This window comes from Taudactylus pleione, unplaced genomic scaffold, assembly GCF_031769625.1.
Source record: "Taudactylus pleione unplaced genomic scaffold, aTauple2 ptg000275l, whole genome shotgun sequence".
Taxonomy (NCBI): Eukaryota; Metazoa; Chordata; class Amphibia; order Anura; family Myobatrachidae; genus Taudactylus; species Taudactylus pleione.
Window position 1 is genome coordinate 3,386,281 of NW_028284677.1, and position 16,675 is coordinate 3,402,955.

General features: G+C 42.1%; 1 protein-coding gene across 2 annotated transcripts in view; it reads left to right on the forward strand.

The window, feature by feature from the left end:
- Positions 1–16,675, forward strand: part of FMN2 (formin 2) — a 414,500-nt gene that overhangs the window by 192,849 nt on the left and 204,976 nt on the right. For both annotated transcript variants that reach the window (XR_015880159.1, XM_088481581.1), the window contains exon 8: positions 11,585–11,646. Coding sequence is in view for 1 of the 2 variants with exons in the window: in XM_088481581.1 (XP_088337707.1) it covers positions 11,585–11,646 (62 nt within the window). In the remaining variant the exon portion in view is untranslated. The remainder of the gene's footprint in view (positions 1–11,584; positions 11,647–16,675) is intronic.

The window sequence follows — 16,675 nt, forward strand, 5'->3', positions numbered from 1 at the left end:
GTAGCAGCACACAGAATGCAGGCTCGGATTTGGTAGATCCATGATGCCTCTTCTGTGTTTAATTAAAAAAAGAAAATGGCGTGGCCCCGCCCCCCAGAAAAAAACAACCAGCCCCGGGCTTTGGAGCCCCAGTACTGGTTGTGCTAAAAACAGGGGACAAGTGACGTAGGGGGTCCCCTGTATTAAGCACAACCAGCACCAGGCTTTTCAGAACCTGTCCTGATTGCCAAAATATGGGGGACAAATGATGTAGGGGTCCCCCGTATTTAGCGCAACCAGCACAGGGCTCTGAGCCGGTCCTGGTTCTGGAAATACAGGGGGAAAAAATGCACAGGGCTCCCCCTGTATTTCCCAGAACCAGCACTGGACTCCGTCTAGCGTTGGGGTGATGCCACAGCCAGGGGAGCCCTTTCACCGGGCCCCCAAGCCGCAGCATTATCCCTGACCGCTAATCAGCTCAGACAGGGATCCCTGGGGAGTTGGGGACCCCCCCCAATAAAGGGGTCCCCCTCCTAAGGGCACCCCAGGCCCAAGGTGATAGCCCGGGGCTATCCCCAGCCCCCCTGGGTGGTTGGTGCCGGGTTGATTATGTAAAGTGTGGTGCATATGAAAATATAAATATAGGCTTTTGCTGTGGAACTACAGTTCCCAGCAAGCCTCCCCCGCAAGCTGGTACTTGGAGAACCACAAATATCAGCATGCAGGGCATTACCGGCTTGATGGAACTTTTAGTTCCACAGTAAAAGCAATATTAAACAAAACACACAACACACCGTAGAAAAGTATATTTTTATTAAAACATACATGCACACACACATGTACTCACACTATCTCACATACCTAGTATGCCTGAAGCCATTCTGTCCTCTTCTCCAGTAGACAATCCAATGGATTTCCTACTCACCTCCTCTCCTATGCGTGGATCAGGTCCTCTGCACACAATGCAGGGTTTTGGCAAAAAAAAGAAACGAGATACCCGGACCCACGAACTTTAGTACCCGAATGACAGATCCGTCCGGGATTTCAGTACAGAAATCCCGGTGCGGAGCGCTCATTGGCTGAGAGAGGCGAGCCTTCCACCTCTCCGCCAATGAGCGGTTCTCACCATTGAATTCATTGGTGAGAACCGAGCGTGCCCTTTTCAAAAATGCCGTCTCAGCGCCATTTTTGAAATTCAAAGATGGCCACCGCGAGTCAATCATGGCTCACGATGTGATCGCCCCGCCCCCTCGGCTGATTTAAATACAGCCAGCGCTAGGCACGTCCATTCCGTCGACGGCCGGGGAGCTGGAGAGACTAGCTGAAGCATGAAGACGCCGGGAAGCCCTGCATGGGCGGCTGAGCAAAACAGCTTAATGGCCACTGCACTCCAGGTGAAGATGCCATAGAAGTCCTGGGGGAGTGGTAACCATGTAAAAGAGCTTAAACGCTGCCGCCCCCTAGGTGAAGGTGCATCATAATAAAATACTTTTAAAAACGGTGTCTGTTTTATTTTAATATTTCTTTTGCAGGGGTACTATAGGTGCCAGCAGGCCCTTAATGCCCCGCCTGCTGGTACTTGTGGTTCTCTAAGTACCAGTATGTGGGGATGCCTGCTGGGACCTGTAGTACTACTGCAGAGCCTATATTTATATTTTCATATGCACCACACTTTACATAATCAACCTGGCACCCACCACCCAGGGGTGCTGGGAATAGCCCCGGGCTATCAGCCTGGGGTACCCTGAGGAGGGGGACCCCTTTATTGGGGGGGTCCCCAGCTCCCCAGGGATCCCCGGCCTGGGCTGACTAGCGGTCAGGGGTGATGCTGCGGCTGCGGGACCCGGTGAAAGGGCTCCCCTGGCTGTGGCATCACCCCCTCGCTAGAAGGAGTCTGGTGCTGGTTCTGGGAAATACAGGAGGGGCCCTACACATTTTTCCCTCCTGTATTTCCTGGTTGTGCTTAATACGGGGGACCCCCATGTCATTTGTCCCCTGTATTTAGCACAACCAGTACTGGGGCTCCAAAGCCTGGCGCTGGTTGTTTTCTGGGGGGGCGGGGCTATGTTTTTTTTTACACATTCAATTTTCAACATAGATGCGTAGATCTCACTGCTGCATTTGTCCATCTGTGATTTATTGATTTGATTTTCTCAGGTGCATACGCACTACCAGTGAGCCCTCTGTCACCCACTGATGCCCCCTTTGCACTGCACCGCTGCTACTGCTCTGCACCACTGCTGCTGCCGCTACCCCACATGCCTACAGCCGTCTCGCACTCTGCACCTCCCAAACCAACCTCCTTTGTGCTGTCCCCTCTTCCATCTGCGTTAGTGTACCATTTTTTGTTGCCCTTCTCCCCTGAAGGTGGCCCGGTTTGCTCATCCAAACCCTGATAGTTAATAAATTTTAAAAAAGCTAAGAAATTCCATAGACAAAAAACCTTATGGTTTCAAATGTCCCATTAAGGCTGCTTAGACATCATCTGAAAATTCACAAAACCTATTGATTTTCTGCCACTCAAACTTCAAAAATCAATGAAATCACGATCATTAAGACTGACGCCTTAATGGACGTGTTCCTTGTGCAATACAAATATGGTATGCCATCACACCCTGTGGTTAACGGCAGATTCAGCACTCTCACAGAATGAGATTGCTGTCACTCACAAAATGGTGGTGCTGCTAATTCACAGAATTGTGTGCTCATTGGAATACACACATGCAGTCTGTGCAACTGAGGTTTGAGCAGTTATGTGGCTCCCACATTCTACTCAGTGCCCACAATCTTCCCATTTGATCACCAAAACAATCTCCCTGGCTTCCAACATCCTTCTCACTGCATACATTTATCTCATTTAGAATACACGTTCAGCTCCTTTATTTTTAATAATATCATACTCTGTCTATGCATGTACACTTCCTTCCCCTATATGCCTCCATGCTGCTATATATTCCCCAATCCCTACTGCTGTGTGGTTTACCAACTGTGATAGTCTGTGTTCCCTCATCCGCACCAATGTTTTTCCCCAGCTGCACCGCCCTGCATCCGTGCCTTCTCCACAACCACGTTCTGTCTTTCTCTCATCTGTGGCACTCTTTCTTCCTCCATCTGCACTACTCTGGCCCACCACCCGCACCACTCTGTCTTCCTCCCCATCCACACCAATCTGCCTTCCCCAATCCCTACTGCTGTGTGGTCTCCGAACTATGGTAGTCTGTGTTCTCTCATCCGCCCCAATCTGTCTTTCTCCGTCTGCACCGCCCTGCACCCGTGCCACTGTGTTTCCTTCTGCATCACTGCCTTCCCCTAAGCCACGCCGCTGTCTTCCTTTCCTCTGTGGCACTCTTTCTTACTCCCTCCATCTGCACCACTCTGACCCCCCCAACTGTGCAACTCTGTATCCTCCCCCCACCCACATTACTCTGTCTTCCTACCCATCCACACTAATCTGTCTTCCCCAATCCCTACTGCTGTGTGTTCTCCTATTTGTGCTAGTCTGTATTCCCTTATCTGCACCAATCAGTCTTTGTCCATCTGCACTGCTCTACCTTCCCATGTCAATGCCACTCTCTTCCCCATCCACGTCGCTGTCTACCCAAACCGTGCCGCTCTGTTTCCCCCATCCGCACCACTGTTTTCCACCCATCTGCATTACTTTGGCTACCCCCCCTCTGTACTGCTTAACCTTCCTTCCTCTACACGCCTTTGTGTCTCACCTATACAGGCTGCTGTGTCTCCTCCCACCATCCACACCACTTTTCTCGCATCTGCACAGCTCTATTTTCTGCTTTGACCTCAGTTGCATAGACTGCATGTGTGTATTCCAATGAGCACACAATTCTGTGAATTAGGAGCTCCCCCATTTTGTGAGTGACAGCAATCTCATACTGTGAGAGTGCTGAATCTGCCATTAACCACAGGTTGTGATGGCATACCATATCTGTATTGCGTAAGTAACACATCCATAAAGGCGTTAGCCTTAATGATCGTAATTTCATTGCTTTTTGAAGTTTGAGTGGCAGAAAATCAATAGGTTTTGTGAATTTTCAGATCATGTCTAAGCAGCCTTAATGGGACATGTGAAACCGTAAGGTTTTTTGTCTTTGCTATATATATATATATATATATATATATATATATTAGGGTATTCGGATCGGCACTCAATCCAATCAAGATAGCGTGCCCCGGTGCCCTCTGGAGTGAGAGTGGATACAAGCAGCTTGAAAACAGACAGCGGCACTCAGGGACTGGTAGAGCAAATACAAAAAGTGTATTGCAATCAATACATGAACCAACTTTTCGGGACACACACGTCCCTTAATCAAGGTCTATACATACTGTATATAAACACTTACTAACCTTATATAGAGAGAAGCCCTCACAGCGTGCTCACACCGGGGGGAAACCGGAAGCCTGTCACCAATTGCCGCCGTGGCCCGTACTAGTGACGTCACCGCGTCCAGTGACCATGGTGATCGGGACGAACAGCAAATGCTGAGTGTGTGACAATAAGAATAGCCAGTGTCAGAAAAGTACCTTACCACCAAATCGCCTCAAAAGGGAGAGATTCAGTGACTAAATAGACCACAAACCCAGAAGAAATGGAATAAATGAAAATACAATAATAAACAAAGAATAGAAGCTTCCAGGCACATTTACAAGTATTTTAGATACATAGATGACGTGTTCATTCTATGGACTGGAGGGATCCAAGCCTTTGAACAATTGATGAGACGTATCAACAACAGAGTGTCTCCTAACAGAGTTACTCATCAGGTTAATACGAAGTCGCTCAATTATTTGGATGTGTTAATCTCTATTCAGAATGGTTGCCTACATACCGAAGTTTACTACAAACCTACCGATAGGAATACACTCCTGAGGGCAAACAGTCATCACCCAAGAGCTCAAAAAGAGGACTACCACGATCGCAAATGATCAGAGTTGCTAGGATAACGAGCGAATATGCGAGATTAGAAACAGCTCTTGACGAAGTAGTTAGAAGATTCCATGCCAGAGGCTATGAGCTAAATCTTTTACTTAGACACAAAAAAGAAGTGTTATGCATGCATCCAGCCTTCTTAGTGGTAAGCCTTGTAAGCAAGATGCTTCTATTCCCTTTGTTAGTGAATACAAGAGCCACCAGAGCCCTGTGGCCTATTTTGTTTACGGACAATAATTTAAAATGCTTTAAAAATAAGAGACCTCTTTCATGCTACACTTGGGGTAAGAACATCAAAGACTTTATAGTACATTCTGATATCACTGGCTTTGATAATAATCAAGATGCGATCAGACAAACAGGGTTTCTGAGCAAACCACCAGGATGCTACAAATGTCTCGGATGTACCACGTGTCATCTTTCCAACATCCCTTTTCAGGAAAATCGTATAGACTCAAACATGTGGTAACGTGTACTTCCAACTACATCATCTATGTTATTGTATGTTCTTGTGGCCTCTTATATGTGGTCAAATCTGTAAGAATGATGAAGGAACGAATGGCTTTACATAGGTCAGCCATTAGGGTGGCCATTTCGGACAAGTCATCTGAACAACCTGTCGCCATGCATTTTGCCGAAAAAGGTCATACACTAGGTCAACTGAAGCATTTCGTGATTGATCATGTCCCCAAAACCCTAAGAGGCGGGGACAGAGCAGGCAGACTGCTAGAAATTGAAGCTCGTTGGATTTTTGAACTCAATTCCATCAGCCCCATATGGGCTGAACGAGAAGTTATCATGGAATGTATTTAAATGATTTTTTTACATTAATATTCAGTCAGTTGTTTTTTTAGTTGTGATGAGCATTTTATTTGATTTCCATGTTGCATGTTTGTTGTCACAGACACATCATTACACTTATTTTCCCTGACACCATGTTTCATTTTATGTATTTAGTTTTCAGAACCACTACACCTGTCTCTTTCATTTACTTTACTGCACCTCCTACATTATTTGATTCATACACCTCATACACTCTGACACGGTCACATTTCACATCACGTTTTGACATTCTATCACATCATTATTATGTTTTAGTTACATATCACCACACTTTTTCTTTCTATACACTTTTTTATTTACATTTTCACACACTTGACACACTTGGTCACTCACTCATACACTTCAGATTTCATGGTTATTAAATTATTGTTCAGTTTTCATTTTTACTTTCATTCTTACGTTTATTCTCTTTTGGAGATAGTTTGTTTTATATGATATCATTAACATGGCCCCATGTTTTCATGCTGCCCTTGCCAGGTATTCATTTATAGATTTCTATACAGTATACTCTAATTCATTTTTATTTTTAGATGTTCATTCTTTGTTTATTATTGTAATTTAATTTTTTCCATTTCTTCTGGGTTTGTGGTCTATTTAATCACTCAATCTCCCCCTTTTGAGGCAATTTGGTGGTAAGATACTTTTCTGACACTGGCTGTTCTTATTTTCACATACTCAGCATTTGCTGGTGTCCCGATCACCATGGTGACCGGACGCTCTATGCGCGGTGACGTCACTGGTACGGGCCGCGGCTGCAATTGGTGACGGACTTCCGGTTTCCCCCCGGTGTGAGCACGCTGTGAGGGCTTCTCTCTATATAATGTTAGTAAGTGTTTATATATGTATACACCTTGATTAAGGGACGTGTGTGTCCCGAAACGTCGGATCATGTATTGATTGCAATACACTTTTTGTATTTTCTCTACAAGTACCTGAGTGCCGCTGTCTGTTTTTAAGCTGCTAGTGTATATATATATATATATATATATATATAGTAACACAGGTGTAGAAATAAGGACTCATGACAGGCAGTTACTCTATAAAACAGTGTATCAATGTCAAAAACTGCACTTTAGCATACATAGGCTTAGGCCTGGACACAGAGGCAAACAAACAGAAGACAGTAAACGTCCCAGTCCTCCCAGTGCTTAATTGTCAGTCTGCTGAAATGGTCTACATCCACAATCTGCCATACTCTTCTAGCACAGCCAATCTTACCAATCCCTGGCACTAAAGGAACTTTGGCCTACTAATGCCGCTAGCCGGCATCAGTGCCCAGAGCACTGGGTGTAAGAGAGTTTTAAACCCTTTCTGTCTCTCAGTGGTGAGCTGCAGCTGTGCCTGTGCAACTGTCAAAACCCAGGGTTCCAAATCTCCTTTGTTGCTGCAAACTGCACAGTCTTCACTCTAGCCTTGGCAGCCATCCTTGTCAGTGGTTATTCACTGCTTTAACACTGCAACCGTGCCGTATTCATAGTTTTTTTCCATCCAGACAAAACCGCTGCGTGTGAAAAGAGCCTTGTGTAAACAAGGTGACAATCACATTGTAACATGTATATGACACATTTGGAGTCACAATTGATAAAGTAATCTTTCTCACATGATTTACCCTCATTAGTAAATAATACGGACTAATACGGTGTTATTTACAGTATTTACAGTATGGTAACAGGTTGTGCATCTTGATTTACCACATTTATAGAAACCTCGTAACCAACTATCTCTGTAGAGATTCGATTTATTAACAGGTTTCAAAAGGCTTGGTGCCAAGATGGTCTTGAGGGATGTATTTTTTTATACATAACCAAGGGTGTCCTTGCTATACAGTTTCTCATCATATTATCATATTTAAAAATCTCATAATTCTTCCTAATTTCTTTATATGAACTATTATATTAAGAAAAAAGTGCAATATCCATATTGGACTTTAGTTCTATACTAGTAGAATCTTCTTTCTTTTTATTCATTTAATCACTACATAATTAGTTCATATATCCTGCTATAATATTACATGCTGCTATAAGTAGCAATTTTTAAATTTTATATGTGTGATTTTAAATATTATTGAATATTAACTATTGTTGAATATTAAATTGTATCAACTTTATGCTATCTGCAAGTCCTTATTGATTTTAATAACTAATATTGTTATATAATGTCAATTTTATCTATATAGTCCCGGCGCTGTGTTATTTACATTTTTTCACCCTCACATTTTCTCTGTAAACTTAAATTCCCAAGACTTTGAAATATATAGTCTATAATAAAGCTTGTTGCTTAAGGTTATCGCCTATTTATATTCAGATTCCCAGACAAGGGGCGAAGCCAGGGATGTTGTCAAAAACACAATAAGGAGTCCCTAATACCATTTATATGGCATCAGAGTATGCCAGAACCCCTCATGAACCTTTATATGACTGCAGCCAGAGGCAGCTGGATACCCGGGGACTGTATAATATTATTATTACCAGGCATGTTCACCTTCTGTCCTGAAGCCCATGTGTTACTCAGAGACATACATCAGTCAGTGCATAGGCCTGGCACTTAGTGGGTGGATATGGTACCTATTATTATGCTATTAGCTGTCCTGTCCCCATTTATATGCCAAAAATCTATCTTGCCCAGCCAGTGGCCTTATATGGCATCAGAGCCCCGGCCCCCTCATCCATGGCTTACCTTGTATGCACAATGTAATGAGCAAATGCAATGATGGGAAGCCAACCTCACTCATTGCAACAATCTCAGTGAGTGGCTGCTGAGCACTTCTGGGTTAGGTCTAAATTGAAGTATGCTACAACCTCTGATGTCACAACCATGTGAGCTGGGATAACAGAGGGAGAAGCATGTTCAGAACATGGGACCCAACATGTACCCTTGCAGGCTCACTTTGCTCGTCATGCTTCGGGTAAGTTGGCTCTGCCACAGGTTACTATAGATGTCCACATGTACAGTAAAACAGCTAGCCCACCGATCTTGCCCCTCCCCCTGCCGTCGTGGGTCACATGGTTGTGATGTCAGAGGTCCTTTAGCCCACTTGGTTCTAGCATCAACCCTAAGTACTGTGTACAGTCATCGTGGGCAGAAGCAGAGGAGGCATGAACTGAGAGCTCAGCGGCACTCACGAGATTATGATTCAAGTAAAAGTGTGGGTGAGTAAAAAGAAATGGATTTCCAGGCACCTACACGCCAGATAGATGCCCTGATTTTTAGACTGTCCATAGCGATCCCAGATGGATGGCAACCCTATTGTTGCTGCTATCATGTAACTGTACATCACATTAGTGTTTTGTGTATCAAACTTGGCTTACCAACTGCACTTCTGTTCCATTACATAGAGTCTGCGGGAACACATTCTCTAGTTGCCATGAGGCAACAAAACAAATTTACATAGTTATAAGTTTTAGGCCAGGATGTAATAGCCTCGGATTCTGTGAAACTGGTGTGTTTGTAGTATCCCTGGTTGGTGGACTACTACTAATTAATAAGAATGGCTGTTCTCATGCACTAACAAATCAGAGCACAGCCATTCATTTTAATGGGAATGACAGATGCTATGAGATGCTATGCCTGTCATTTGCGTAACAGGGCCTGATTCAGAGTTGTATGCTGTTAGCATCCCTGCTACAATGCTAACATATGCTAATGCAGCAGGAGGCACCTGAGGACAAAAGAAGCCTCCTACCAGCATGGCAGATCCGAGTGCTGCATCTGAAGACGCAGCATCGGATCACCACAGCCTCCATTTTGGAGAACTGACATCATCGCCACCCATTCCCCACCCCACAGCCTGTCAATCAGTTTGCGATGTCCATAGTACTATGTCCAGAGTCGCAGTGACACATACGCACTGCGATCAGACTTATACAAGTCTGAATGAGGCCCACATGTTCTAGTGTATGTTGTTTCATGGGTATTTCTTGTAGCCATTTATGTGTATTCCTTCAGGGACATTACTTACCTATATTTCATAGTCTACTTTGTTAAGTGCTGAATGAGGTTTGTGTATTTTTAAATACATTACTTTTTCAAGGTGTGTGTGTATTTCTTTATATTTTTTTTACAGGTGCACTGCACTGGCATTCTCTAAGTACCAGCATGCCTTGACAGCCATTAGAATTGGACATGACAGGGTTTACTGGAACTGCACCAGTAGGAAACCATTTTATCTTTTTTTCACATTATTATTAACCCAATCCCCAGTTCTCAGGGGTATTGGGAATAGCCATACTAATATGAGCAAGGGGCTGGTTTCTTCTTAGTTCACAACCAATGAAAAAAATTATAGAATTAGAACAAAAGCACCTGGATGAATTATATCTTGTAATAGTATTGCATCAGTGACAGTTTCATGTATTCCAATTCCTTCAAAATTCAGTGACAATCAGTGGTAGTGTCAAGGATTTATTAATCCTGTATATATTCCCAGGTGCTACCTGCTCCGTTTAATCCTGAGTATCAGGGCCATGGATAAAACTACAATATTTGCATAGTTGATGCTTGAGAGCCTGGATTAAACTTTTTTTTTTGTGGTACTTCCCCATGAATCCTGTGCTAAAACATTTGCATTGTAATGAGGTTCTTCCAATGCAATGTTGTCTGCTCTCTTTACTTTCATACACTACATGAAGTACCAGCATTCATTAACCATGGTTATTTAACATCTCGAGTCAATAGAATGCCAAATGATAACAACCCCTAAAATAGACATTTTCTGCATATGGGCGGGAGGGCACTAAGTGCACTATCATGCTCATAATTACATCTGTAAATGTGCGGTCACACACATATGAAAGAGAGGAGTCCCCTCTTTCAAATTATGTGGCACCCTTTGCAGTTATTGTCGGCCCAGCACTACAGAAAAAATAGTTTTCCATAATTGCGGGAAGGACACATTGTGACTCATATCTTCCCCATACGGGCCCGAACACACATTGGGGAACCCTGTCTTAAAGAGAGGAGTCTTCTCTTTGAAATTATGTGCCCCCTTAGTAGTTATTGTGTGATTACCAGACAATAACTGAAACAGTACAAAAAAAAAAATCACAGATGGGTGGAGGGGGCAGGATAAAGCCCATGTCTACCCCATCATGTGTCAAACAAAAAAAGTGATATCTCATTTAATGTGGTAGGTTGTCTAGTTTTTTTATGTCAAAACTTACACATAGGGGTCAATATAATTAGGTGCGAATTCCTCGCACCTGTACTTACGCACTGGTTGTCGCACTTACGGTACCTCCGGACTCGCACATCTCTGTTCGCAGCCCCATAGGACTACAAGTAAAAATGTGTGAAACCGGGCTGTTGCCCCCTTTGCACCTGATTGGATTGACCCCATAAAAAAGTGGATTATTGGTGAAACAAGAATCAAAATATTTCTTTGTGGTTCTTAGAAGACGAAAAAAAGTCACATTTGCTTTTGGTTCTATTTCCTGAATTTCAATTGGTCATTTAGGTTCGATTTTTATGGACATGTTAGAATGTGTAAAAAGTCTTTCGTATTTTCTGAAAGTAAGTATTTTGTAAAAAAAACCAAGGTATCATTTCTGTGGGTACCGCATAAAAGAAAAAATAAATTGATATTGGAATGTGATAAGTGCAAATGTAGAAAAGAGATCTCAGCACAAGGGTGAGAAAACTCTCAACAGCGAAGGGATTAAAAATAAATTTCAATCAACAGTACACATTCTACTAACCAAACAAGTTGTAATTATCATTTTTACTATATATCCTCCTCTCATATACTATTTAACCACTGCTTTCACTGTTGATATACCAGAAACCATGACTTCTTATTAACTATTTATGTTTTTTACTTAGCGATTCTGAAAATGGACTACTCTGTGGTTGATTTAGAAACTCTTCAAGCTTTATACGAAAATGTAAGTATACTTTTAAAGAACATTTAAAATACTCTGTTTCTGCCCATTTCACTGGTAACTTAAGCTAGGCAAGTTATCATAATGAGGCCCACAGTCGCTTGGATTTGCAAAGGCGGGGGTGCGACATTTCCATACTTTAGCACAGACGCTGTATACAAATTTACAGCTGCAGCGGCATTAGTGTACATCTCTGAATCAGTCCTATGTTGTAAGATGAGTAAACATCTATTATCACCTAGATAACTATGTATCTTTATACACACAGCCTGAAGGTAATTTTATACAATATGTTTAATAATTTGTGTCTTAGACAAAGTTTGTGTACATTGAACCATCAAAAATCAAAGGTTTCATTATCTCAGTCAAAATTATTCCGTATTTCAGATTACTCCGTATTTCTGAATATTTGGATATGGGAGACTCAACCTGTATGTATGTGTGTATATAAATTATATATATATACACACACACACTATATATATATATATATATATATATATATATATTATATATATATATATATAATATAAGAGACAGTGGCAGCGGCATTCCACAAAAATAGATATAGTTGAGTCGTTTCAATCTAAGTGATTTTCATCAGGAAGATAACAAAGTACAAATACACTTACCTAAATAACATACAGAGTCCACCCCGAGTGCGACCATCTCCGCAGCACCACGCAGCCCGCGTTACGGTCAGAGCTCCGCTCACTATGGCAACCAGGAAAAACAAAATAAGTGAAATCCCTTCACCAATACATATACAAGGAATCTACCAAAAAGGATGTTACATAGTAAGAGTAACTCCAATGAATGAAGCGTTTGCATAATGTATAAACAAATACATAAATTAATAGATAAAATGTATATATCTCTGCAGCAGCACCTACAGTAAAAAAATTGTTACTAGGAAAACAAGAACAAAACTGGGAAATGACTAAGTATGCTCATGAAGAATATCCCCCCAAAAAATTGATTAATCAAATTAATCAAAAAAAGACAATGATAGTGTCTCATTAAGACCGTGGGGCTGCAGGGTATTCAATCGATGAATCCAGAATGCCTTCCTTTGTAGCAATTTTCTGGCTCTATCGCCCCCCCTGTGGTGATCAGGGACCTGTTCTATCATTTTATATCGCAAGGTGGAGAGAGTATGTCTGCAACTATGAAAGTGGCGAGCCACTGGCTTCTCATTCTCTTTGCCAGATAAGGCCAGATGAATGGCGGACCTGTGTAAAGCCATTCTTTCACGAAACTGTCGAGTGGTTTTCCCTATATAGAGTAGTCCATATGGACAGCGTATAAAGTAAATTACAAATTGACTTGTGCATGTTAATACTCCTTTGATGCTGTGTCTTTGTCCCGCGTGTGGGTGGACAAAGCTATCCCCTGTCTCAAGAAATCCACATGTGGTACACCCCAGGCACTTGTAGTTCCCTGGCTTTTTGGTCAAAAAATGAGTGGAAGGAGTATGTGCAAAGCCAGTGATATCGTTGTGTTTCGCCAGTCGCGAAAATTTTTGCCCCTTTTATAGCAGGGTAACAGAGTAGTATTTTTGAAGCTTCCTAAACCTGGGTCAGTGTTTATCATTGGCCAAAATCTTTTGGCAATACCAACTATGGTTCTGCTGGCTGCACTATAACTATTGACCCACACTAGTTTCTGATCTGTGTTGTTTTTTCTCTGAATGATGTTAATGCTGTCTTTGGGGGCAGCTAAAGCTCGTGTTTTGGCTTCCAACAAGAGGTCACAAGAATAACTTCTGTTGACAAATTTTTCAAACATATTCTCTAACTGTTTAAGTTCATCTTCAGGGTCACTACATATCCTGTGGATCCTAAGAAACTGGGAATATGGTAGCCCCCTCTTAAGGTTATTAGGATGAAAACTGGAAGCTAATAACAGCGTATTGCGATCCGTAGGCTTCCTATATACTGAAGTTTGAATTCTAACAAGTGATAATTTCACTGAGACATCCAAAAAATGGACCTCTTTTGAATCAATCTCATAAGTGAATTTAATGTCACTATCCAATAAATTGACACTAGCCATCATGTGTATGAATTCGTCTCTACTGCCTAGTCAGACAATAAATATATTGTCTATGTATCGTGTGAAGAACTTGATTCTCCCAGCGTACTCAGGTCTGCTGAAGAAAAGATCTTGCTCCACATGATACATGAACCCATTGTCATACGCCGGGGCTGCACAAGAATCCATGGCACATCCATGGGTTTGAAGATAGAAGCTACCATCAAAAACAAAGTAGTTTCTTGTCAATGTGAGACGTAACAATTTTATAAAGAAAGCTAAGTCAGGTCCACAATAATAAGGGTTATTAATCAATAGGTGTTCCATAGCCATGAGACCCCTAGCATTAGGAATACTGGTGTACAAGCTGATGATGTCAACTGTACATAACCAACATTCATCCGATAAAGTTCCTAAAGTACCAAGTTTTTTCAGGAAAGTAGTAGTGTCCTTGAGGTACGTCTTTTCGGCCTGTATCACTGGTTGTAAGTGATAGTCAATATATCTTGATATTTCATAATACAAAGATTCCCTTGCCGAAATAATCGGTCTACCTGGTGGATTGAGTGGGTTTTTGTGAAGTTTGGGTAGTGTGTAAAAGACCGGTACCCTTGGTGAAGTTGGCAATAATAGATCTCGAGTGGTTTTGTTGGTACGTGTTTTTGTACTTTATTGTTATCTTCCTGATGAAAATCGCTTATATTGAAATACTGAAGTAAAGGACTAAACTATATCTATTTTTGTGGAGTGCCACTGCCACTGTCTCTTATACTGCATTTTGTTACTTGCGGAGGGCACCCAGGATAATTATTGGAGGAGGAGTGCCAAGCTTTCTGCTATATATATATATGTACTGTATATAGAGGAAATCCAAGATAGGGAGGGCACTCACCATTGCAAAGATGGAAAAAATATTTATTTATCATATACCACCAGAGAGACATCGCGTCAGTGGGTCACGTGGGGCAGACGCCTGCTATAGTTGAATCAAAACATTAGATCCAGCATAGAATACACACCATATGTTCACAAGGCTCTCACAATAGGCATGCCAATGTTAGTACAATATTAAACATAAATAAAAAAACATATAACATTAAAAAGTCAGTGAGCCTGAAGACATAACAAAAACAAATCACAAAAGAACATTAAATGAAATGTGCTCATTTAAGCCCCGAGGGGCAACAGTGTCCAAATCATAAATCCATTTTGCTTTGCGGTATTTGAGTACCAATTCTCTATCTCCACCCCTTATCAAAGGTGGTTGCCAGTCAGTGAACATGCATCTCAAGGATGGCAGTGAGTGCCCTTTAGTAAAAAAAACAATTTCGCCATAGGCTTATTACTGACCCCAGTGACCAGTGCTTGTTGAACCGAGCTCCGGTGATTAGCCATCCATTCACAGAAAGGTTTTGTCATGAGACCAATGTATACCAAGGACAGGTTTGCATATAGACAACAAACTCACTTGTACATGTGAGTCTGTGTCTAATTTTAATCGTTTTACCTGTATGAGGGTGTTTAAAAGCACTGCCAACATTCATACTCCAACAGATTATACAGTTAATACACCAAAAACATCCTGTGTGCATATACTTGACATTAGATGGCGACTTCTGCGAGTACGCTCGTTCTAGAAAGCGTAGTTCCATCTCATGTTTGCTGAAGTTCAGCAATGTCAGCTTTGCTGTTGTTTCTCAATACCCACAGGAACTATGACACAGGAAGACTAGAATTCAGATGTTCAGGGTGAAAGCTAGTGGCAAGCAATAGAATATTCCAGTCCGTCATTTTGCAAAATAAAGTGCTACCAATCTTTGTGTCAATCCTGAAGACAGTCAAATCAAGAAAGTCCACTCGTTCATTGTTAAATGTATATGTGAACTTAGGCCCTGATTCAGAGCCGATCGTAAGCAGCCGCTCGTTCGTTCTGACCGATGTTCGCACATCTGCGCATGCGTACGGATTTTATTATGCATGCACGAACCAGTCAGTGCGGCCGAAAATCGTTTGTTCGCTATATAGCGAATGCCTGCTATTTTGAGTGACAGAGGGAGGCGTATGTGGGTGGTAACAGGGGAAGGTGCTTGAAAACGGGGGTGTGGAATTAGATCACAGGCGTGCTTAAAGGTCAAAACGGGCGTTTTAAGGGAGTGCATAATTAATACAGCAGCGTCATTGACCACGTCACTTGTTTTTTTTTTACTCCGAACTGCTCGCAAAATAGCGGTTGAAAAAACCAGCCACAAGAATAGCGAGCAGTTCATACGCTGTTCGATGTACTCGATTAATCTAATAAATAGCGGACATGACGTAGGATGCGAGCGGCCAGGGGGCGTATTTTTCAAAATTACAACCGCAAGTTTTGCTCGCTCGTTCAGACTTAGAGGCGTGAACAGACCGCAATTAGCGAATGGTTCATTTGAATAGCCACCCCTTGTTTTAGAACGAACGGCCGCAAATATTGAGCGGCTCTGAATGAGGGCCTTAATCGGAGTAGGTAGGTCATTGAGCTCACTCATCATTGTCACGAAACTGTCAAAGTCACTAGACCAAATCATAATTAAATCTATAAACTGATTTAAATACCTAATCTTATTACCATACCTTGGGAGAATATACGTCTGTTCAAAGAAGTGCATGCAAATGTTAGCATACATCATGGCCAGATTTGACCCCATAGCAGTCCCAGAGACTTGCATATAGAACCCATCCTTGTACTGAAAATAATTATATTCCAAAACACACCTTAGTAGATCTATTAAGAACTCAACGGGTGGCATAGATATTACAATTTAGACATGCATGAAAGCCGTCTGTGCATGTCACATGATGATGGTGTAGAGAGAACCAACATCGATGGCCGCAAATATAGACACAGGGACCTCACCCACATCCTTCAACTTGCAGATAAAGTCACTTGTGTCTTTAATGTAAGTAGGTATCTGATCAGCAAAGACCTGCAAAAAGCCATTCAAGTACTGGGTTAATGGTTGAA